The 22405-nt window shown below is 37.7% G+C and overlaps 2 protein-coding genes across 3 annotated transcripts in view; one reads left to right on the top strand and one right to left on the bottom strand.

The window, feature by feature from the left end:
- ITGA4 (integrin subunit alpha 4) overlaps nt 1-2335 on the top strand; it is a 33868-nt gene extending 31533 nt beyond the window's left edge. The window contains exons 26-28 of the mRNA XM_026052079.1: nt 430-528; nt 708-827; nt 1734-2335. Of these exons, the coding sequence (XP_025907864.1) occupies nt 430-528; nt 708-827; nt 1734-1826 (312 nt within the window). The 3' untranslated portion in view covers nt 1827-2335. The remainder of the gene's footprint in view (nt 1-429; nt 529-707; nt 828-1733) is intronic.
- Nucleotides 195-21987, bottom strand: CERKL (ceramide kinase like). 2 transcript variants are annotated; one of them, XR_003251391.1, is made up of 12 exons: nt 21937-21987; nt 17363-17426; nt 15465-15602; nt 11582-11656; nt 10455-10632; nt 10131-10199; nt 9782-9810; nt 9593-9701; nt 7100-7196; nt 5776-5951; nt 794-891; nt 195-208 (listed from the first exon to the last, which is right to left on the bottom strand). XR_003251391.1 is itself a non-coding variant. In XM_026052078.1 (11 exons), exons 2-11 carry the CDS (start codon nt 17415-17417, stop codon nt 5179-5181), a joined length of 1008 nt encoding a protein of 335 aa, XP_025907863.1. In that variant the 5' UTR covers nt 17418-17426; nt 21937-21987; the 3' UTR covers nt 4023-5178. The 2 variants fall into 2 exon arrangements, 1 of the variants encoding a protein (XP_025907863.1); XM_026052078.1 differs by lacking the exons at nt 195-208; nt 794-891 and adding an exon at nt 4023-5260.
- Between the last annotated feature and the right edge of the window lie 418 nt (nt 21988-22405).

The following is a 22405-nucleotide window of genomic DNA, read 5'->3' as shown; positions in this document are numbered from 1 at the left end:
AGAAGTGCCATTTGAAGGCAACAAGGTTAAAATGTATTTCCAAAGAAGCTCAAAACATGGTTCTACTTTATGGTTGAAGATGACTTACGCAGTGCATGCCTTCAGTGCCAGAGTCTTACCTTCTTCCTTGCATGAGCAGATCCTACAGTGCAGGGGGGCTGTTCTGCTGTTTGCAGCTTTGCTTTAAATATCATTGATAGGGTCGCTCCTGGATGAAGGAACACATAGGAAAAAAASAAAAACTCTTAAAATAGAAACTAGAATTCTGTTAACCACAATTGTCCTCCAGATAGTGCATCTGTCATTAGCACAGTTAAAATTTAATTCTAGCTCATAATTGGAGTTCTCTGAAAACAGCCAAAAAAAAAAAAAGGTGTTATAAAAAGTGGGTTTTTTTGATTTGTTCTTTTTGTGTCTCTTTTAAATCAGGATGATGCATCAGCCTTGAAGTTTGAAGTGAGAGCAACAGCATCACCAGAAAAAAATGGAAAAGTTATTGAACTACACAAGAACAAGCAATCTGCTTATGTAAGCCCTTAAGTAGTGGATTTGTGACAGACTGATTAAAATAGAAAAGCTAATAGCAATTAAAATGGTGGAATTCCACACATAGTTATATACAATCAAGGAATACATAATTAGGTAGTTCATTTCTTTAGCATGCTTTAGAATCAGCTAACATAGAACTTATTTTCCTCTTTTTACAGGTGTACTTAGAAGGAGTGCACCACCAAAAGCCAAAATACCGTGTTACTGTCTTGATAATCGGGATAGGGTTAATAGTTGGTGTTACCTTGTTTCTGCTTCTTTCATTTATATTATGGAAGGTAAGTCTTCAGTAAGCCTCAGATATTCTCAAGTCAGGAATTTACACTGATGGATCTTTGCATCCTGTTGGATTCATTACAGAAGTTTAAGGGATAAATAATATTTAATAAGATCTATCTTACCTAAAGAAAAATAACTGTATGTAATATGTAAGTTGCTTTTTCCAGAAATACTTGTTTTTCTTAATGTTTTTCTTAAGCATCTTCTGCATATTCTACATCTTAGTTAATCAACAACACCAGTCTTCTCCCATATTTTATATTTTATCTGAAGTTTATAAAATGAGATCAAAAAAAAAMCTTTGTGGGCTGCTGCTCCACACAATATTTTTTTTAATGCCTGATTAGTAATTGTTTACAGTATAGCCGGCCAGATTAAAAAGTGTTTTAGATTTTAAGCTGTCACACAACTGCTAAGAAATCCTTTGCATAAGTAGCAAAAGAAAAGGTTAATTGAAGCAGCTACTCCAACAAGTGATTCRGCATTTGGAAGCTTTACTGACCGACAAACTCCCTCCTTTTGCCTTTTTTTTTTTTTTTTTCTCCTCTCCAGGAAAGTATAAAAATGAAATTTTAAATCCTATGTTTTAATACCATTTCATAGTTAATAAAATCCTGGAATCAGTTCAAAGCTCACTTGTTCTTACTCCTTACAGAAGGAGAATATTAGCTTCCGAATTTTCAGAGGATTTCCTCCTTCTGTATTCTGTACAAATTAGAAAAAGCAACCTACTTTTCTGATCAGTGACTAACCSTCATTACTCAGGATGATAAAGGAATGGCAAATACCCCCTATTCATAGGCACCATAGATGCTCATTTCATTTTGGTTCATGTTATATTGTTTAACTCTGATAACAAATGGTTCCTGACATATGCCAACAGATTCCACAATTATGTATTTCAGATTGGCTTCTTCAAAAGGCCCTACAAACCAGTCTCTCAGGACCAGGACAGAAGAGACAGCTGGAGTTTTACAAACGGGAATAAAGATGACTAAGACAGCAAATAAAAGCTCCTTACAAATGAAGAATATAAGGTTCAGGCTAATTCACATGAGGAACATCAATGACTAGAAAACTGGTCACTCTTAGAAAATACATTTTATTTCCCTGACCTGCGTGGAAGACTACACCTTTATGTACAGTTGTATTTCTAGCATGGAAATGGTAAAGCAGTTCTTGCATTGAAGTAGGATTTGAAATGCCACATATCATCTTTGGTTTCAGACAGACAGACAGAAGAACACTAAAGCTAAAGAGAAGGATAATTACTTACCCGAAAGAAGAGTTCTTGCAAAGTGGTAAAGCTTGGCCAAACCTGGACAAAGAGATCTCAACCATACTATAGCACAAGTAATTCTAATAGTTTTCAACTTGTGATAATTTTTTGCCAGAGACATTCAAGAAGAAACTCTCCCTCATCTTGCTTTGGCAATTTAACAAGGGTAAAAATGCTGTGTAGAGGGAGACCACGTGTAGAGCGCRCACGTTTAGGAGACTGCTCTCAGAAGCACTCATGCTTCTGAAGAGAACATCACAAGCTTTGGTTTCACAGGCACGACCTGGCAATGCAGAGATTCACACATCTGGGCAATCCAAAGCCAGTAAAGTCAAAGATTTAAAGCAGGGAATTCTGAGTTGTAACTTGGGGATACAGCACAGAATCCTACCTCAAAAGCAGAAAAGTAACTTCCTGGAGATCATCATTTTTAATCATCTTTAGCATTCTGTGTGCAAACATGACAGAATTAGTTGTTTCATCCTTTCCTCAAATGCCAGTGCTATGATATTTTGGACTTCTATAGTGAAAGACTTCCATGTGAGTATTTTTTAAGCAAGTATTTATTTGTATTTATTTGAAGATTTTTTATAATGTTTAGCATGGCAGTATTTAGTACTGGTATTCTTCCAGAACCTGAAACCCTTACTGGGCCAGATTCTATCTTTAGATGTGCCAAATGCTACCTGAACGTATTTTAAGTCTTTTAAAGAGCTATCTTGGGTTCTTTGTAAGTGTTTTCAAATAAATATCCAAACTGGTATCCACGGTAACYACTCAGGGGAAAGGCAAAGCAATGAACAGAACCAAGGTCCAAACCAGAGCTCTGCTCTTACAGGAAGTTTCTTGAGCTAGGTAAGTTTGCACTGCCATCTAGCTTTGGTGAAACAATACAAACAACAGGGAAAAAAGGGGGTTGTTCCCCAGTATGCGTGGAGGATGTACAGCCTCATTAGCAACCAAATTCATTGCAACAGCAGCTTCATAGATGGCTTTTCTTGCCTTGTCTTTGATGGCTTTCTGAACTGTGCAGAGAAAGGAACGTAGTTTGTGCATGCATTTTGAAGCTGCAGCATCATGTGGGAATTAGCCTGTGACTCAAAAGCAATACCGAGTGCCTTCAACTAGCAATTTTGCTAATCAAGTATATCTGGTGCCGTAAAAGCCATATTGTCCAAAGGTAGTAAGTATTGGGGACCATTTTTCTATGTAAGCTGAGCACTTACAATTTTCTCTCACCTCATTTGACTACAAAGATGGRGCTCAGTCTAAAATAGCTTTTTGCTCTAAAATCGTCTGCAGTGTAAGGACAAATGAATGTGCATATGTAAAAAAAAAAAAGACTAAACTATGTGAATAAAATATTTTCTTGCAAGTCTATGAAATACATACAAATAAGTTTATTTTCCAAATGGCTTTAGTGAATTATTGCACTTTAATCAAAATATATGTGAACAGAAATTAGTTTGTTATGACAGCATATTGTAAAAAATATACCTCAAATACTGGAAAATGCATTATAATTCCTTTTAATACAAACAATGCAAAGAAATGAAACTAACGCATTTTGTCTTTGAAACAGTTTTACCAAAGTCAATAAACACCATAATGTCGATTTGGAAAGTGTATATTTTCTATTCAGATTTTATTAAGTGTTGGATGACTGTTCTTAGGAGATGAAACAAAATACTRTTTTGAGAAGTGAGATTGACATGAAAATAAATGTATATCCCTGATGATAGCAAAGTTAAGGTATCACTGAGTTGCACTTCACTAAAGACCCCACAAATTAAGCATATCAARGCTGTCTCTTCTGCAAGCTCTTATTTGCCTGTTAATTTTCAAATTTGTAATAAAAACAGTTTAACCCAACACATGTTGCTGGAATAGTCTCCTTAGCCTTAGAAAGCTTAAATATGTTATAATATCTGATGTGCTACAGAATCCAAGTAATATCCGTGACCAGGGTTTAACTGAAGGCTGCTCAATCCTCTTTAGACAGCAGGTGTGGGCTGAAACAAGAGGCTCCAGCTGGACCTAAGGAAGAACCTTTTCCTCAGAAGGACACTCTGACCTTGGGATGGATTTAATATTATACTCAACTGCTTACTGAACTAAGGCTTTAAAGTACTAAGTCTTGAGTCAATGCAGCTTTCATATTTCTTGTTAGCCTTCTTTTGAGCAATAATTCAGAGACAAGTAAATAGGACTACATTTGTTATCCCTAGGGTCCTCTGACCTGACGGTCTTGTCAATCTACTACATTTCCATCCCATAGAAAGCCTGTTCCCAGAAGAACAAAGTAAAAACTAAAACAGTGCTAACCTGCACAGGTATCTCAAGKAGTTAAGAACCTACTCCCTAAAATGAGTTTACACCCTGCAAGGCAGCTACAAAAACTGAGCTGATCATAGTCAGCACAATGTCATTCTCAGCATTAACAGAAACTRTGCTGAACAGCACTTGAGTTCAAGAGTGCATTAAATAGTTCAAAATACTTTGTACAAACAGTAGTCTTTTGAATGCATTTCAAAGRAAACCAGTAGAAGACATCAGCATATACATTCATTACAGCCTGACTACAAGTGGGCTTAAAGTATGGTATAAACAGCATAAAAATAATAATACTTTATCCTGATCAAAATATATAAGTATTTTGCCTTTGGTTGCATTTTTAGTTTCTCATTCTGTTTAAATAAACTGAACTACCTGATACCACGGATAGCAACAGCAGACTAAGTAGTATCTTGTATTTATTGCAGTAGGTAAAATAATTTTTAATAAAAATATATTTTATTCTGATGTGCACTTTCAGTGTACATTTTACACCCCAAATTCATAAAATAGAGACCAATATGTTTTTTCTTGCTATACCTAGACAGCTTCTTTACAGTTAACTATATCCTACCAGAAGTATGTAAGAGCAGAACTACTACAACCATCCCAATGAAGCTTTTGCTACCGCCATCACCTTCATTGAGTCAGACCGGGACCTTAAAAGAACATGCCCATAGATGAAAAAAGGGTTTTTCCAATGCAGAACCTGCAGCAGAAAAGGCTGCACATTCCTCCTATATACAGTTACAGGTTGCTTTAGAACCCTGCAGTTCATCAATGTTCACTCCATAGAGATCAATGAGTTGAGGATGGAGCCTGTGAGGGAGGAAGTTAAACTGCATCAGTTCCATTAACACTTGCAGCGTGTGCCACTTTTTTTCTTTTTAAAGAACAAAAGGTCTATATGAACTGCTGCATGGAATAACATCAGCTGGACATATTTGCGACAACTGCTGCAGGGACATCTTTAGAAATGTGTATTTAGAAGTATATATGTGTGTATTTAGAAGTATGCATGTTTGTATTTAAAAGTGTATTCCTAAGTGTATTCCTTACCCATGCTGTAACATGGTCCCCCTTTCCCTCTACAACCCAGACCATGTTCCAGGGAGCTCTGCCCTGAGCTGCTGCCCCGTGTGCTGCGGAAGGACGAGCCRCCTCCCCTTCCATTTGGCCAGTCTCACTCTCCCACTGTGCAGACCGTTTCCCAGCAGCACTGAATTTCCCACTGTTGAACACCTGCATTTTTGTTATTATTTTTATTATATACCCTTAAGATTGCAATACCACTACAGTGTTGGTGTGATGTATTACAAATATGTGAGTCTTACCGCACATGAACTGCAGATCCTTCTTCCACTAGGTCTCCATCGATGTTCCAAGGGTAAGTTCCTTCTGCAGAAGTGCTATTCCCACATGTATCGTCTTTGGAATCAAACATGCTTTTAAACCTTGGCTGTACTTTTACTTCTTCAACTGTGTAGGTCTCAACAAAGGGAAAATTGAACTAAACCAAACACAAGTGTATATTAGAGATATAGCTCATAGCTTAGCAACAGACTGAACTCCTAAAAAAGAAAGAACAAGCTATTCAATTTAAGTGAGAACATACAACGCTGACCACATGAGGTATAGTACATATAGACCAGTATTTATAGATTAACATGCTATTTTTATCCTAGATAGTGCACTGGAAGAGGCAATTTGTGTTTCTGAATCAGCCTTGCTCTGTTTACAGTTGAGAGGCGTGCCTCAAGCTCCAAAACTGCTCATGCTTTCAGAATACATGCAAGTCAAAGGAGCAATTTCCAGTAGTCCATTCATTACTACCAGTAATCTCATCTTAAATGAGACTATTTATATATCCATTAATTGGTCATCTTAGGTTTAAGGGACGTTCTACATCTCCTTCTCTAATTTCTAAAATAAAGAGGGAGATGGAAAAAAAAATACCACAGCCCTCCTCCCAGCAAATACTAATGGCAAAGTTGCCATAAACTGTTTCCTAAACTGAAGGGGTAGTGCTCGTGTATGGAACTGACACTCACATCTTCCCCAAGATATATATATATAAATGTATATATATATATCATGTCTATCTAATCCAAATCTAAACCTTCCTGCACAAAAYGATTTATATGGCACAAACTAGTGGGAAAGACATTGACTACAACTTGGAAATACAGTTCTACAAATGTTTGTGACTAGGTAAAACATCTACTATTTTCTAAAATCAGGGGTAACAGCCTACTGCTGCCCATGTAGTATGAGATAACCTGTGAAAATCATGGACTTTGCTGCTTCCTGACCACATTTTGCAGCATCCCAGTCTGTGTTCTCTGTACTGTACCAAATTTAAACACAGTGCTTATTTCCTCTTTTTTTGGTGCAAGGCTTTACGCTCAAAAAACTATGCTACAGCACAAATACAACTTAAACCACAACAGATGGGCTGAAATAGGCTAATCGGTATTAGTCTGGTGATTGAAAAAGGAAAAAAAAAAAAAAAGAAAAGAAAAATCAGATAAAGGGGGCTAATGTATTCTGACAGGAAGCTAAGTCTCCTTAGGAGGTTGCTAACATTAACTCTTACAGCATGTCTCTCTCCATGGTTAACCGTTCTTTTAATAATTACCAGAAGAAAATTAACAGTACCTGATTTTTCACACTGGCATATCTCTTCAGGTGTTTAATAAACGCCGAACGAGAAGTATTTTGCACAGCAATGAGAGCCATGCTGCCATTATTCAGCCTGCAAAGCAGACAAAGAATGAACTTACCACCTGAAAGCCTAGGAGGCTCTTAGGAGCCTAGGAGCAAAAGTAAATTAATAAGAAAAAGTCTCTTTAAAAAAAAAAAAAAAAGGCCAAAGAATTTTTCTGTAGAGGAATATAAACTCTGCCACTGAAGTTACTTGGCGTCTACATAATGAAGAGTGTGGTAAGTAATGTGTATTCCCTTATCATTACCATTATCATATATCCATTGCACATGATAGATGCTAATAAAAAAAACCCTTCATTTTTCCTGAACAGGTGATTTTAAGCCTCAGGGATCTCCACCGTGCTTCACACTCGTCCTCCCAGCGCAGCGTGGCGATGCCCACGGCCGCACTGGTCGCGCGGGCGGCAGGCGGAGCCGCCCCGGCCCGGGGCCCGGTGCCACGGGGCTCCTTCATCCCCCCCATCCTCAGCCCCGGCTCCTTCTGCACCAGCTCCTTCCAGGTACTCGCTGCCCAGAGAACAGGAGGGTTAAGAACTGAGAGGAATTTTACACAAAAACAAAAGGTCACCTGTGGGAGATTAACCAAGGCAACCCTGCAGTTCAGGTACTCAACGCAAGTGCCCATTTGCAACTGATATTTGAACATCTTCAAGAATCTGGATCATGACACTCAGCTACTATAAACTCACATATTTCTTAGTCTTGTCACAAAAGGTAACAAGTAAGGCGTAATGCAATCCTTCCTAAGGCCCATTTAGGTTATGGGGACAAACCAGCCTTCAACAAAAAATATCTGATGAACATTACAGTGACTGCAGAGACTGTATTTTATATATAAATTATGTTTTCCACACATTCTGAATATACATGTATATGAATGTATGCTTCAGAATGTATGCTTTGAAAATTACATTTAAGATGTCATGTATACATACTTCTAACAGCACAGATCTTTCCATACTCATAATTCCATGTCTACATAACTGCTGCATTTGTAATATTATGTGACCACAATAAATTACCATCTAGAAAGATAATTTCTAAATAACTATGGAATAAGCCACCTTGCGTAGCATTACTTTTCTCAKGTAGAAAACAATAATGATGAAATTGAAGCAGCTGCATCTTTACCATATTTCCTGCCACAAAAGCACATAGCACATTCCTGGGCAATGTATTCTGCATGATGTCCTTATACTACTACTCTTCCTAGCAGAGTTCTGTATTCCTAGAATGATACAAATAACTAGTATTTCCTCATATGAAAAGACAGTGAAGTCTTCTGAGTAACAAAAAGATAGGAGAAACATGCTACAACTCATAGAAACCTGCAATAGTTAYATGGAGTTGTCATGAAATTCCCTATCATGAGAAAGAGGCAAAAAGAGAATGCAAACAAAACAYACAAAACAAAAGATATTTCTTCAACTCTTGCCAGTTTCTCCTGACTGGAATATAACAGAGTAGAAATATTGGACAATGGAAGTTCCTAGGAGAGGGACAGCATTTGGGCACTATCTGGAAGCGTGAGGCTTACCAGGACTCCTCTAGCACAGAAATCTTCTCAGTAAGAGCTTCACATCTGTTTCTACACTTTGTTTCTGAGAAACCAAGTTCTACCAGCAAGAGAAGAGATTCATTCCATACTCTTTTCTAAGAGTGTATAGTTTTATATACAAGAGTTTTGATGTCTTATTTGGGGCACTGGTGCTATATTTCATGTACAGACTATGGAGGCTCCACTTTCTGTTCTACTTAGCCTTCCAGTACATGCAGCAAGTGCCAATATTTATCATTCAATAGCTATTTTAATCACTGCAAAACATGCTCACATAATAATCTAAAGGCAGAATGAGTCAGCCTCCATGGAGAGGTTACGTATACGGGAACATATGTATCTGTATATGGTTTTGGGAAATGACTGAGTCTATGTAGAAGCTGGATATTCTAAGTTCAGCAAGACAGACAAAATTGTGTGAATTGTGTGAATTTCAGTTCCTCATGATACCAGAAAAAGATTCATATTTCCCGTTTCTTGTCTGTTGAGTGAAAGATGAAGGGCATCTTTATAGCTTAAAAAATAATAAAAAGCTTTGTAAAAATATCCTGCAACAAGGATTCTACATACAGCTGAAACGGGTGACAGACTGCTTGGTGACTACCAGCTAAGTCAGACTTGCCAACTAATTTAGTCGCAGCAATTATCCATTCATTATTCCAGTTAGACTACTTGACCTTATTTGCCTGATCTAAAAACTGATTACAATTCCTAGGATTATTGAGTCTGCTGCAGTCTCTTCTCCCTCCCCCATTCCAGTGGGTCCAGACTGCCTAAACACGGCCTAGTACTCACAGGAAAGCCAAGGTCTTAAGGTAAGATGTCAGAATTTATAGACATGACTAATTCCCTAAACCCCTACTGACCTCGTATTAGGTGCCAAGCCTCTTGGTGCCATTGAGCACAGACAAGGGATTGCCATAATGCTCACATTCAGGAAGTGACCCTGGATCTTGTGCCATTGATCCTTGCTGCCTAAATATAACAGAGTAATTCTGCATTACTTAACTTTAACCAGCCACAGTTCACTTTTAAATAATTAAGTTGAAACTCACCATTGTTTTTAATCGTCTCTTTCTTCCTCCTAGAARGGTGAAAATATGCAGATATTAAATGATTTTAGCACATTGAAACAACATCTGCTTAAGAGAAAGGTAACATCCCAATGGAAAAACAACTAATGAAACTGAAGGAAACTAATATTAAGCGAAAGTCTGCTTTGCAACAACTTCTCTCTGATCTCATAAATAGAAAGTGAACATCTTTCAAAGTGTGCATGCTAGCAATTGTCAAAATAAATATTTAAGCTCTTTTTGCCTGATGATCAAATTGGAACAATTCAGATTTTGTACCACTGCATCTTCAAAGACAAAGGTTTTTTTTCCAGATTTGGGGTTCACTCACCTGTCATTCTCATGAGAACCTTCCTGTGAAGTCTGCAGAGGTAGAAATGATAGCTCACATTCCTCTGGCCTAGAAAAGCATTAATATTTATTAGCACATAAGCCAATACTCTGTTTAAATAGACTTTGATTCTAAGAGGATGCTGCATATAGAAAAATTATCTCTTCTTTAAATCCTAACAAATATATACATCTTGCAGATCTGACAGATAGAGTTGTCAAGTTATCTTTGTATTTTACCACATCTCTCAATTACTGCACTTTCTGCAAGAAAATAGAAAGTATTGGAAAAAATACAACAGTTATTGCTGAGATTCGGTTATACCTGAGATTTGCCAGTGTTTTGATAAAAGCAAAATCTTTCCGCTGGCTGGAGGGCATCCAGCGGTGCTTTTCAGCCAAAGCCAAGGTTCTTGCACCAAAGCCAAACATAGCTGAGAACCCAAAGCGTAAAAGCTTGCTTGGAGTACTGAAAGTGCAGACATCAACTGGCTGAACATGGCCTAAAATTTTCAAAGATAGACATCAGAAATTATAAACATTGGGTTTTCAAAACAAATATAACTTACTTCTGCTTTCCACCTAATTAAATTAATACAGGTCCAGACTTTTTTCCTTTAGGAAGTCAAATATTATCAAAGAAAACTGGAAATAATTTACATATGATTTAGAGTCTAAAAAATAATAGTTCTGCTACAAAACGTTAAAGTTACAGTATCTATAATGAAAATTCAGCTGTTCTGTGAGAGCAGATGTAGTAGTAGTAGTTTGACTTTTAATTACTGTTCAGATTTTAAATATATATATATAGTATCAGAGAAAATTATTGCTACATAAATATTTGCAAAATTTCTACCCAAATGTGCAAGGGCTAAACTTTGTACTGATTTAGCAACAGCATACTTGCATATTTTACTGGGGGAATTGCAGGGGCTCTTAAATAGAAGCTTCAAGTGCATTTATTTTTACAGTCACAGAATATAAGCATCTAATTCTGCTCAAGACAGACTGTATAAAACTGAATAAAAATTATTTTTAATAGAGCCTCTGGCTTCCATTAATTTAAGTGTCTCTGATTAAAAAACAAACAATCCTAGATTTTGCATGTAAGGCATATCTGTTCCTGTCTGCAACAGAGCAAAGACTTTTCCATTGCTAACTGTGAAGTCTAGAAAAGACTTCAAGATACCCAAGGTGAAACTGCCTTCTCTATTATCTTCTTTGCATTAAGAACAGCTATCCCAAACCAGAAGTGCTCCAATGGAAATATTAATATTGCTCAGTTAAGTATTTGCATTTTCCTAAGTACAGAAGTAAAGGTTTACAACAACCACCTAGTTTTTCTGCTTTTAGCATAATTCCATTTTCACAGTCAAAAACCTACTTGTTGTGCGACCAAATGGCAAGACATATAATTTATCTTCAAACAAAGAATCCCAAAGGAATATTTACCCATTATAATGTGCAATGTTGCAGTCACTGGGTGCTTGATACCGTAGAGCGTGTAGGCCAAAATATTAGTAGTACCTGTAGAAGAGAACACAGGAGGCAGGTACACACACTAGCAGGCACAAAACCCTCTCTGGGGCTTTTACCCTCAAGGTGGTACGTGTCAGGAAGCAGATTATGTGCACACAGGAGTGACACACAGTTAATCATCGGCACAGAGGCCATTCTTATTTTTGAATAATTCAAGGAGAAATGGAATGTAATTAATGCAATCTATTTCACAAAACTTTATAGGTGATTATACTATTAATATTTTTCTTTTTTTTCTCCTTCCTTTTTAGAAAAAAAATGCTTAAATAAACCCAGTAAATTAGGATTAGGAAGTACCGTGCCAGAAATGGAATCAGGAAGGAATAAAAGCAAAGCCAAGTCTCCTCCATTTTTCCCAGCAGACGGTCCTCTAAACATGGAGAATGCTACCAGGAAGCACAGTTTATTAAGAACACAATAATTTCAATAGTTTATACCCAACAAATACACTAGAATATTTTTCCATGATTCTCTTCTTTCTTTATAATAAGCATAAAAACACAAGTTATTGTCCTAATTACAGATGTCATTTAATATGCAAACAGGTAACATTTTCAATTCAGGGACTATAAAATACAGTTCTATACACAAGTGTTGAGACAAGAGAACCTGAACYGTTCAGTTTTGATCTGAAAAGCAGTGTCTTACAGTCTGCTTGAAACATATGCCCAGTGTCCCTTTCATGTTTTATTGGCTTATTCCATTTAACCTCTAGATTCAAACAATTTTGCTGAACTAGTGAATTAGCTCAATAGTGTCTTCTTGGATCATACTTTTGCAACTCTAAGGGCTTTTATAAGAAAGTAATTTTTTAAAAGTGGTAATGTTTTGGAGTTGGAGTTAGAAGATCTCTCTTCAAAACCCCCAAAAAAGGAAAGCATATAGTGACTACAGCTGGGATCACTGGAAGTCACGCAAACCGTGTTTAATTCCTGCAAAGGGACAGTAAGGAAGCTGATACTCTGAAGAAGAAAAAATATATCTCACTAARCATGAGCTAATAAAAGAGCACAGGGTAAAAAATACTTGTGAAGTACTGGCTCAGTAAAACCGTGATTACTCATTTAAGCAACAGCAGTTTGTCAATGCAGACAGCAAAAAGCAAACAAATGACCTGGGCTGAAGTCAGTACCAATCTTCATATTGACTTTAATGAGAATTAAATCCCCTTCCTACTAARTGGAATAGGCACAAGTAACCGAAGCCTTAAGTCCATAGAGCCCATTAGCATGTGCAGCAACAAACAAGACAGAGCTCCAGCCCCTTCTGCCCCCCAGGAAAGCCGGACCCGCTCCCCTCTGGGTCTCCAGACTTTGGAAGCAGAGCCAGGGCCGTGCACGGGACCGTACAGAGCATGAGGCTGCAATGCAAACTGAACACACCTGCGTTGCGATGGAGGTTGTGGTGAGCATTTCTGCTGCTCATCTGTGTGCTCACACTGTAGAACAGCATGAGAAGGTTTCCACTGTACAACAACATGTTCATCACCACTRTATATTTTATCTAAGAAAAAAGACTTTACTATTCGATAAATATAATTCTGCTTGAAAAAAAGATCAGCCCATTAACGTGTTTTCTTGACATTGCAAACAAATTCCTGCAACCTTCTCCCTGCGGGACAAGGTGCCTGCAGGTCTGGAAAAGCCAGACTGAGGAAGGGACCTGGCAGAAACTAGTGGGRAGGCAGGGAAAGGAAGGGGCGTCCTTGGAAGTGCGAGCACTTCTGCAGTGCAATTAACTTAATTAACCAGACAATATGAATATTCATAAGGCTGCTAATGTCTCCCCCATCCAAACACATAAATGTGATGTAATGACTTCCTAGTCAAGCATATCTAAAATTCTGATGAAAACTGCACCAACATTTTGGTTCTTGGCCTGAAATATCGCAGAAATTAACAGTCCCTCCGTAGTACTTTGTTTCCAAATTAATTGGAAATCATGAATTTATTTAAATGAGCCACAGAGGACAAAGAGGGTTTGCAGCCATCAGACAGAGATCGGTTCTTGCTCTGTAAGGACCGAGGAGCTGTTTTTAATGTCCTTCCAGGCCCTCCTCCCCTCTATGCGAATCCCCCTCCCACCTGCATCTTCCCTAGCAGGAGTTCCCATAGCAACATTCCCTATTGCTCGCATCCCGCAAAGGCCCAGCCTTGGATCTGGCCCRGAGCAGCTTGGCCTGCTGCTCCCCGGGGCGCTCCAGGAAAAACAGCCACCCGCTCCGGACCCGTCTCCTCGGGAGGCGCCGGCTTCGGCCACAGCAGCTCCTCACCCCGAACGTCGAGGGGCTGATTTAGCTGCTCGTAGCAGAGGCCCGAGCCCACGCTTTAATCCATTCCAGTAATGCAGTGCTATACATAGCCCGTTCTTACTCATCTATTATATCTTTATATTGGGTATAATGGATTTCTGGAGGAGATTAAAAAAAGATTAATTGGCATTTGGTTGCAAGTTTTGCAGATACACAAATATCATACTTACCTATTTCCATGGGATCATTTTTGGACAATTGGTGTATAACATGATACTGAAATACAATAAGCTTGACATTTGTTCTATCTGTTAAGAAATTTCTCCTGCTATTATATACATTGGTCTCATCACCTTGTAATGCAGACTGCCTCCAGCTGTGTGATATTGGGGCTTCTTTTGGGTGCACACACCTCGTTTGATCTTAAAACATTATAGTGTCCACCTGAAGGGCTTCAGGATCAACGAGGAGAAGCAGGAACCAGAGCAAACCCAAACAGCCAGGGCTGGAGAGAGGCCTGGTCACCACCCTGTCAGCGAGGTGTTCACCACAACCCAGCTGACAAAGCAAACTGCTGGCCTAAAATTTGCTTCTGTTTGTTTATTTGTATGTTTGTTTTTCAGGAAACTGAAAAGAATGATTTGCTATTCACTCGGCTACAGGGATTTTTTCCTTACTAGTTGAGAACATTTGAAAAACTGCAAAGTATTCACACCAACATCTGCACAAGAGGGCATTGTCCATGCAAAATAACAAAAAAACCCCAAAGCTACTCTTTTATGAAAGTAATTCAGACACCAGAGCAGAATTACCCCTGTCTGTATTTATTCTAGATAATCTTCTCTGTATAGTCCAGATTACACTGTTAAAAGGATGAGAAAAACTGTGAGAAAAAAAAAAAAAAAACAAAATCAGAAAACAAGACAGAAGTTGATGAAATCAGACAACACAATAAGAAAGGAGGGAATATATTTTTCAAAAAGAGATGCTTTTTGAGACCTGTGGAATGCAGCTTTGTGTGCACTATACCTTTTCCTATATAAAGTACAAAAGATTTTCCTGGGATACCTTTTATAAGCAAACCCTAAGGACAAATACAACTGAGAACTTGTTCAAAAAATTCAAAGGAGAAGATAAAACAATRGCTTATATGAGGCCAATTTCATCAAATAAAAATTTGCGTTTTGTGTGATTTCTGCCTGAAGATAAGGGCAAAATTAGCTACTCTCAACATGGATCAACTGAAAGGAATTCTAATTTTCTTCTAGAGCTTCTTTCTTTAGAAACTCATCTGTGCCATTAATATAAATAATAAATAAATGCCATTAATATAAATAATAAATAGATAATTAATATACATTATTCTTGTGATTTAAAATCTAGTAATTTGTAATGTAGTCATTTGGCGCACAGTACCACCAATCTAAACCACTAATTTAGGTGCTTTATTCAACATCTCTCAAGTAACTGAAGGTTCAGTAGTCCAAACTACATAACGTGCCAGAGTGATTTAAAACTAAACTGTAGTGGTACTTTTGACCTCACCTGCTGGTATAACTCCCAGAGGAAGGGGTGCTCTGGCAGGCCTGGGTACGTAGTCTGTGTCTTTTCCGGCATCTATCTGGGCTTTAAGCAGCAGACCATGAGCAACTTCGCTGACGGTTCCATCTCCACCGACACAAACTACCCTATTACAAAATACAGATGCTAAGCAGGGCAGGATGAAGAGTTTCACAGCTGATCAAACAAATGGAAGGTGGCTGTTGTATATCATCTATATAATGATACTTYGAATAGTTATAACCATTCCACTCTTTAAATAATAAGTTAGGGCTTCCCGGTCAGATCATTAAACATTAACTAACAAAACATAAATGTCACTATAAATGTCACTATTTCTGCTTTCTTCTGAATAGAAATAAGTATTTAGAAGTTTAACCACTTACCTGTAACATATGTTAGGTAAAATATACATAGAACACTTAACACTGGAGCCAAAGAACTAATCAGTAGAGTTAGACACATGCTCAAGTGGAGAAGCTTTCTAAATCTTACAATCCTGACCCAGATGGCCTTTCCACAGTTTTTAACCGCTGTCTAATAACAGCTCCAATACTGCAACAAAACTAGATGCCCTTTGAGAGCAGCCGATTGCACCGCTCTGCAGGCAGCTGGGGACGCAGCAGGGCGGTGGAGAGGCCTGGTGCAACTCGCTGCACGCAGCCAGACCCGCCTGCCGACACGCAGGAACGCAGAGGGCTGCAAGGCCCTGCCGCGGCCAGTGGCTTCTCCTCCTGCTGTCATCTCCTTGTTTTAAGCAGCTCTTAAGTGATTCTCTGGATCACTGTGTATGAAAGTTAACAGTTTTTCTACAGTTAAAGGTTTTTCTAAGCAGGTCGGGTTTACTTTGGAAGACGTTTACTTAAAATCTCATAAATCTGAATGTGGTTGGAAAATTATGCCCAATAACTCAGACAGATAAAACCAGTAAGCTCTTTGTAAGAAAATACCCATGATGTTATTACCTTGGATTATCTCAGCTTCCGTAATATTTTTCTTTGCTTCTATTACTATTATTTCCCAATTATTTCTTCATTTCTAAATTTTCAGGAGTATTGCTTCTGCATTCTAGCTAAACACAGCCCTTATCAAAAAAGTAAGAGTATATATGCAAAAGTCTGGAATATTTTCTATTTGAGCCTATGTACGGTAATCTCCTGAGGTTTGTCTCATTGATTCCTGAGTTTAAAAGTCTGTGGTACCAGAGCAAATCCAAGAATCTTTGCTAGTCAATAAACTGTCCTAGAGAGGTTTAATTTTGGAAAACAGATATTTTGGAAAACAGATATATTTTGGAAAACAGATACTTTCATTCTGGGAGTGTGCGTTTGTTGTTCTTAAAAAGATTCACAGGAATAGCAACAACATTGTCACTTTTCCTCCTTCTGATTTTCTGATAACACCGATGACAATATTCTGATAACAAAACCTAGTTAATTGTCAAATTTAAAAGAAAAAGCCACTTATCTGAGAAGACAAAAAAAGCAGCTCCCTTCTCAAAAGTAATCCTGACTTGTTTTTTACAATAGCCTAGAAAGGGCAGGAATCTCTCTTAAATAATCCTCAATCTTCCAGTTTCTTCTGTTCCTCTTCCCTTCAGCTTTGGCTACTGGAGGCAAATCCTGCAGGAGAACTACTTGGAGGTCTTTACACAAAGATACACAAAACAAAAATATGATGTTTTTCAAGAATCGGACGTAAATATGTGCCAATAAGTGATAATTATTAAAAGAAACACAATGTTCAATGGGAACTGCTTTCTCAATCTTAATATATCTGAATCAGTAACTCATGAAACACATTCTGGCATAATTTAGGATGGAATACAAATAAAAACTGATGCAACAGCATTTATTTCCATTCATTACCACAAGCCAACTTACCCATCAAATGCCTGGAGTTCACATTCTTTAAGTACTGAAAGAGCATGGCCTTCATATTCGGTTACTGTGGAAAGTAACATTAGTAAAATATCAAGATAGTTAACTTAACAGATCCTTAACATAAGGAGTATGCATTAAATCAGCTCAGTATGTTTTTTTGATCATCAAATATGTTGGAAGTATAAAAAGCTAGACATATTTTACTCTTACATTAAAAAAAATGATATTAATACTTTGTTGGCACAAAACATACTCCTATTTAGTGCATTTAAATTCAGAGAATTAAAGAAAATGTTTGTTGCGTGAAAATAGAAGTTTTAGTGTTGGCAGTTGGTAAACTTCAGGAAAATGTATGCTCATCCTCAATGAAGACTGAGATATTTCAGTATCAATCAAATTTAATTGCCTTTGTGTTAGGATATGCAAATTGCTAAATCAAAAATATGAGGAGTCGAACACAGAAATATGAAATGAAGCCAAATACCAGTGACAACAGAATATAACAGAGAGGGGAAGGTGGCACAAGTCTGCACCAGAGTTCATAGCCTCTGGAGGAAATGAATCTGTCACTCTACATCGACGTCTCTGTGTTTGTGGATACCCCATGCAGTACTGTAAATGCCAGGGAAGACAGGATAAACTGGCATACTACAGATGGCACAGAGCATCATAACCACATTTAGCATTTTCTAGGCCAGCTTTGCCAGAAGAGACAGCCCAGCTGCATCCACCCATCAAAGATTTTTGCTGACTGACATGACACTTGCAGATGGATTTTTTGTGTAAGAATGTGCATCATTATATGCAAAATTACATTAATCTTTCATGCTTGTCTGTCCTTGGTGCTAGTATATTCAAAGCCTTTTCTCCAGTGTTTCTAAATATTGTTAAAATTATTAGCCTTGGTGTCTAAAACAATCATGCCATATCTGTACCTGTTGTAATGTGGTATTTCTACCAACCACTCAAATGCTGCTGACAAGAACTCAGCACTTACTCCTTTGTGCGTGTGTGTGTGTGTGTGTGTGTGTGTGTGCGCGCGCGCACGCTCACATCTTACTTGTATATGGAAAATGTTCCTTAACATCAATAATTGCTTTTCATATATGCGTGTCTGTGTGCATATATATCCACATTTTATATAAATATATATATGAGTGATATAATTTGCTACACTTTTCCATGTTATCTGCATCAGTAAATAACTGCAAAATTTCCCAAACTCCACTAACAGTTGTAGTGTTTGGTGTTCTGGAAAATCTTAAATAAAAAGATAAYTGATACAGTTTTATATTGTGTGCCTGCAGTCAGAAAATTCTGAAAGGTTCAAACATCTGACCATTRCATTACTGTTAAAGAAAACCCTCCCATGAAAACAAAGTCAGTAACCAAATCATATTGCACAAAACTGAGTGTCTTTATGTTCATTTAAAAGGAAACAATTGAAATATTTTATTTTGTAAAAGAACACATGCCCAGAGACAAATCATGCCACAAAAATATTTCTTAAAGCTTTCCCCCCGCCCCCTCGAGGCAGCTTCAATTGAAGAGCACCCATGAAGTCTCAAGCAATGATAGCTGAATGAGTGGCACTGCTAGGGTAGCTTCTCTGAACAGAGAGGTGCATAATCAAAAACACCAGAGCACTGTATTTTTCATGCAGTYTATAAGAAACTAAAAGTTGAGCCCCTACATAAAGATAGAGAAAAGCAACACGTAACTAGTTCAACACTTCAAAACGTGGGACAGCTCCATATGACACGTTTGAACACAGGCACTCTGGTCGTAGACTAATGCCAATAGGATTAAAACCACTAATGAGAACAACAGATTAACTGGTGTTAACACTTGCAGCAAAGAAAAGCACATGTAGTAAATTTAAACTGATAATGCTGGCCCAAATTCTGATTTATTCTTTTTTCTTTGGTGGCTGCCTAAGAAACAGAGCAGGAAGAGGGGAGCAGGCAGCTCTCGCATAGCCTCTATCCCAGCTTGTTGCACTGCATAAACGGGAGCAGAAGACTCAGAAYGAGGGAGTGAAATGAGCCAGCTTGTTTGGAGGGCCGGGAGACGGGTCAAGTTGCTTCATTTATTTTTCCTAATTTCAAGTTGAAGACTTAGCAAGACTGTCATATATTTCTAAAATAATGGCTCCAATTATCAGTATTTATCGGAACTTTGGGACATCCCAAATTTAGAGCAAGTTTGACTGAACTTGATTTTTCAGAATTGTTCTCTCTCCTCCTCCTAAAAGCTGTATCCCAATCCCAGGTATTTGGTGCAGAGACCATCTGGTGGAAGCCTTCAATTTTTAATACTTACCTACACTAGTAATCTTTCAGAAAATTAGCATTAGTGACACCACAGCTTCATAAACGAAATCCCAAACAATGGAGGGGGAAAGACATTCAATTTACTTGAAAAGAGTCACTTAGTTTTATTAGAAGAGAGTACTAATGAACACTGGTTTTCTATTATGTAGTTCATAATTATGGACTTCTCTGTGAGCACTTAAAACTAATGTAGTTATCTCATTTTGCCTGTAGGAGGAGTGTTAGGCAGCTAATAAGCATAATAACATTTGGATATCACCAAAAGAAGCTTATTTTAATGGTACGCCATTAAACATTTACCCAGCTAAAATCAAAAGTTACTTTTCAAAACTAAATAACTTGAAATTGTTTTTATTCAGTTACCAAAATACAGTTTTAGAATCAATTATATTTATAGTTCATATTAAATTATATGGATTAATCCATAAAATTAACACAGATTTAGCTTATTATTTCAGTTTTAAAGATTCYAACTGATATTATACAGCTAGAATGGTAACACTATATGTTGATGAGAATGCTGCCTTTAAAAGTGCAACAAATCAGGTTATGTCTACTATAAAAATAAATAGTCAAAACAATAACCAGTAGCAGGGAAATAAAAGATGGATAATTTTAAGCTAGTTATTTCAAATAAAATAGCTAATTTAGAAACATGATATATTCTGGGTTAGTAACCTCTTACRCAGGTTTGCACCCCTAAAAAAAAACCTGTGACCAGAAGTGGCTATGTTCAGTTGCTCAGAAGGCAGCACTGCTATTAACCTGTTTACTCCATCCCTGTGTCCTGCAGGTGAAACATGTGCTATGTGAAATTTAAAATTTATATAAAGTGGCTAACATCACCTTGTCTCAAAAAGGGAGATTAAGAAAATCTGCGTTTAAGAAATGACCACTAATTCTGAGACTGAATTCCTCTTTGTGCTCGTTCCTGTGTTCAGTCTTCAGTCAATTTTACATTGCTTGATCTTGCACGAGCAATTCTCAACACCCACATTAGCAGGGTACTCCCATACGTGTGCCGCCCAGGGACATGGGAGCGCTAAGGCCACCCTGGGCTACCTGAGGGCAGCCTGTGACAGGGGCAGTCTGGACCAGGGCTCTCCCCAAGTCTGTGCATGCACCATACACAGGGCAGTGCCTGATACAGGGGTCTGTGCTCCATTCCACTGGCAACATGCTTAGATATTTGAGCGAGCTCTTTGCTGGTCTTAACTGCAAGTCTCTGGAGTATCTGATTATTTGTAAATGCATTGTCTAGACCAAACAGGATTAGGGTTTGCCTTTTCCCACCAAGGCCTTCACTAGCAGAGGGTTGGCCATCTTCCTCCCGTGTCGAGGATACTGCTGCAAAGAAAAGAGGAGCAGAGGAGATGAACAACTGCTCGTTGTGCCCTCTCCTTTCCTCCAGAGGCACAAAAATAATGTTCTAGGCATTGTGCAAGTAGAAATTTCACTGAGTTTAAAGAAATGCTCAGAAGAGATAGATAAAGATGAAACCAGAAAGCTAACTGAATTGCCCTGAAGCTCAACATTTAAAGGCAGAAGGACCTAAACAGATCTATAAAGTTTTTCAGATTCTACATGTTTTCCAAGAATCACCACAAAAGGACCTAGATACTGTCTGGATCCCTTAACTATTATTTGAATAGAAGCAATATATTCCAATATTCCCAATTGATCTTCAATACATTAAAGAAATACGTTTTATRCTTATGTGATTTCAGAAAAACATTTCGTCCAAGTATGAGGAAAATGACTAATTTTTAAAATTTCCTAAATTGTTGCTGCACTAGAATAATCAACACTTATTCCACTTAAGCAGTTGACTTTTATGATGTGTGGAGAGAAGTCCAGAGGAATTTGGAGCCCGAATACTCAGACACCTTCCAAGCACACTCACTTTCTACCTGCCCAAACTCCCCCAAAACACATAAATACATACACAAGACTGTCAGTGATTACACATCCTTCCTCTTCTAATATGATGTTTGCTCTAAAAGCACAAAAGATATTGTATCACTTGTACTGATATCCATAAGGGGAAATCCATAAAGTTATTTAATAATGGAATTACCAAAACCTTTTTGCTGACAAAAAAATCCTGCATTCTATTACCCGCAGTTACAAATATGCTACTTGCAGACAAAGCCAATAAGGATTAGCAGTAAATTCAAATTGTCTTGAATGCTTAAGTACTAGTTGCAAGCAGGATTAAACTGTGCTTTTGCAGCAACTTACCCGTGACATCCGTTTTGATGTCTGCAAGCTTAAACAGAGGTGCAACTTGTTCATAATAAACATGCGTGGCTTCTCTTTTGTGGCTGCTTGGATTAACAAACACTTTTAAGGATTTGGGTCTATTTTGAAAACCTAAAAAGAAAACACGAAGAATTTCAGAATATACAAAACTCAGCCATTTTTCCAGCTTAACAGAGCTTTTAATATCAGCAGTGTTATTAGCGCTTTAGGAAGATAAAAATTGCAAACTAAAAAGTCTCAACCTCTTACTGGAAGTACCTTCTGTTTCTCAGAAGGTTACAGCATGGTGCCCGAAAGTTCTGATCACTTAACATACAGCTAATAAACAGTAAAAGTGAGTGGCATGCAATGCCACTGTTTTTGATAGTTATTTAAAAATATGATTTGAGCAATTTTTTATTCGATTGCTTCATGCATAAATTCTCATTTTGCCTTTAATAGCACATTT

This window comes from Nothoprocta perdicaria, unplaced genomic scaffold (assembly GCF_003342845.1).
Source record: "Nothoprocta perdicaria isolate Ctin4 unplaced genomic scaffold, notPer1 scaffold_83, whole genome shotgun sequence".
In the NCBI taxonomy this organism is placed as follows: Eukaryota; Metazoa; Chordata; class Aves; order Tinamiformes; family Tinamidae; genus Nothoprocta; species Nothoprocta perdicaria.
This window is presented reverse-complemented; position numbering and strand designations above follow the sequence as displayed.

Excerpts from the sequence above, each read along its gene's own strand:
- CERKL (XM_026052078.1), bottom strand. The coding sequence starts at position 17,417 with ATGAAGGCCATGCTCTTTCAGTACTTAAAGAATGTGAACTCCAGGCAT. Across the intron at positions 10,200-10,454 it reads AAAACACTGGCAAATCTCAG|GCCAGAGGAATGTGAGCTAT; the intron begins GTATAACCGAAT and ends ATGCTTTTCTAG. Across the intron at positions 7,197-9,592 it reads GGCTTGGCACCTAATACGAG|GCTGAATAATGGCAGCATGG; the intron begins GTCAGTAGGGGT and ends TCTGCTTTGCAG.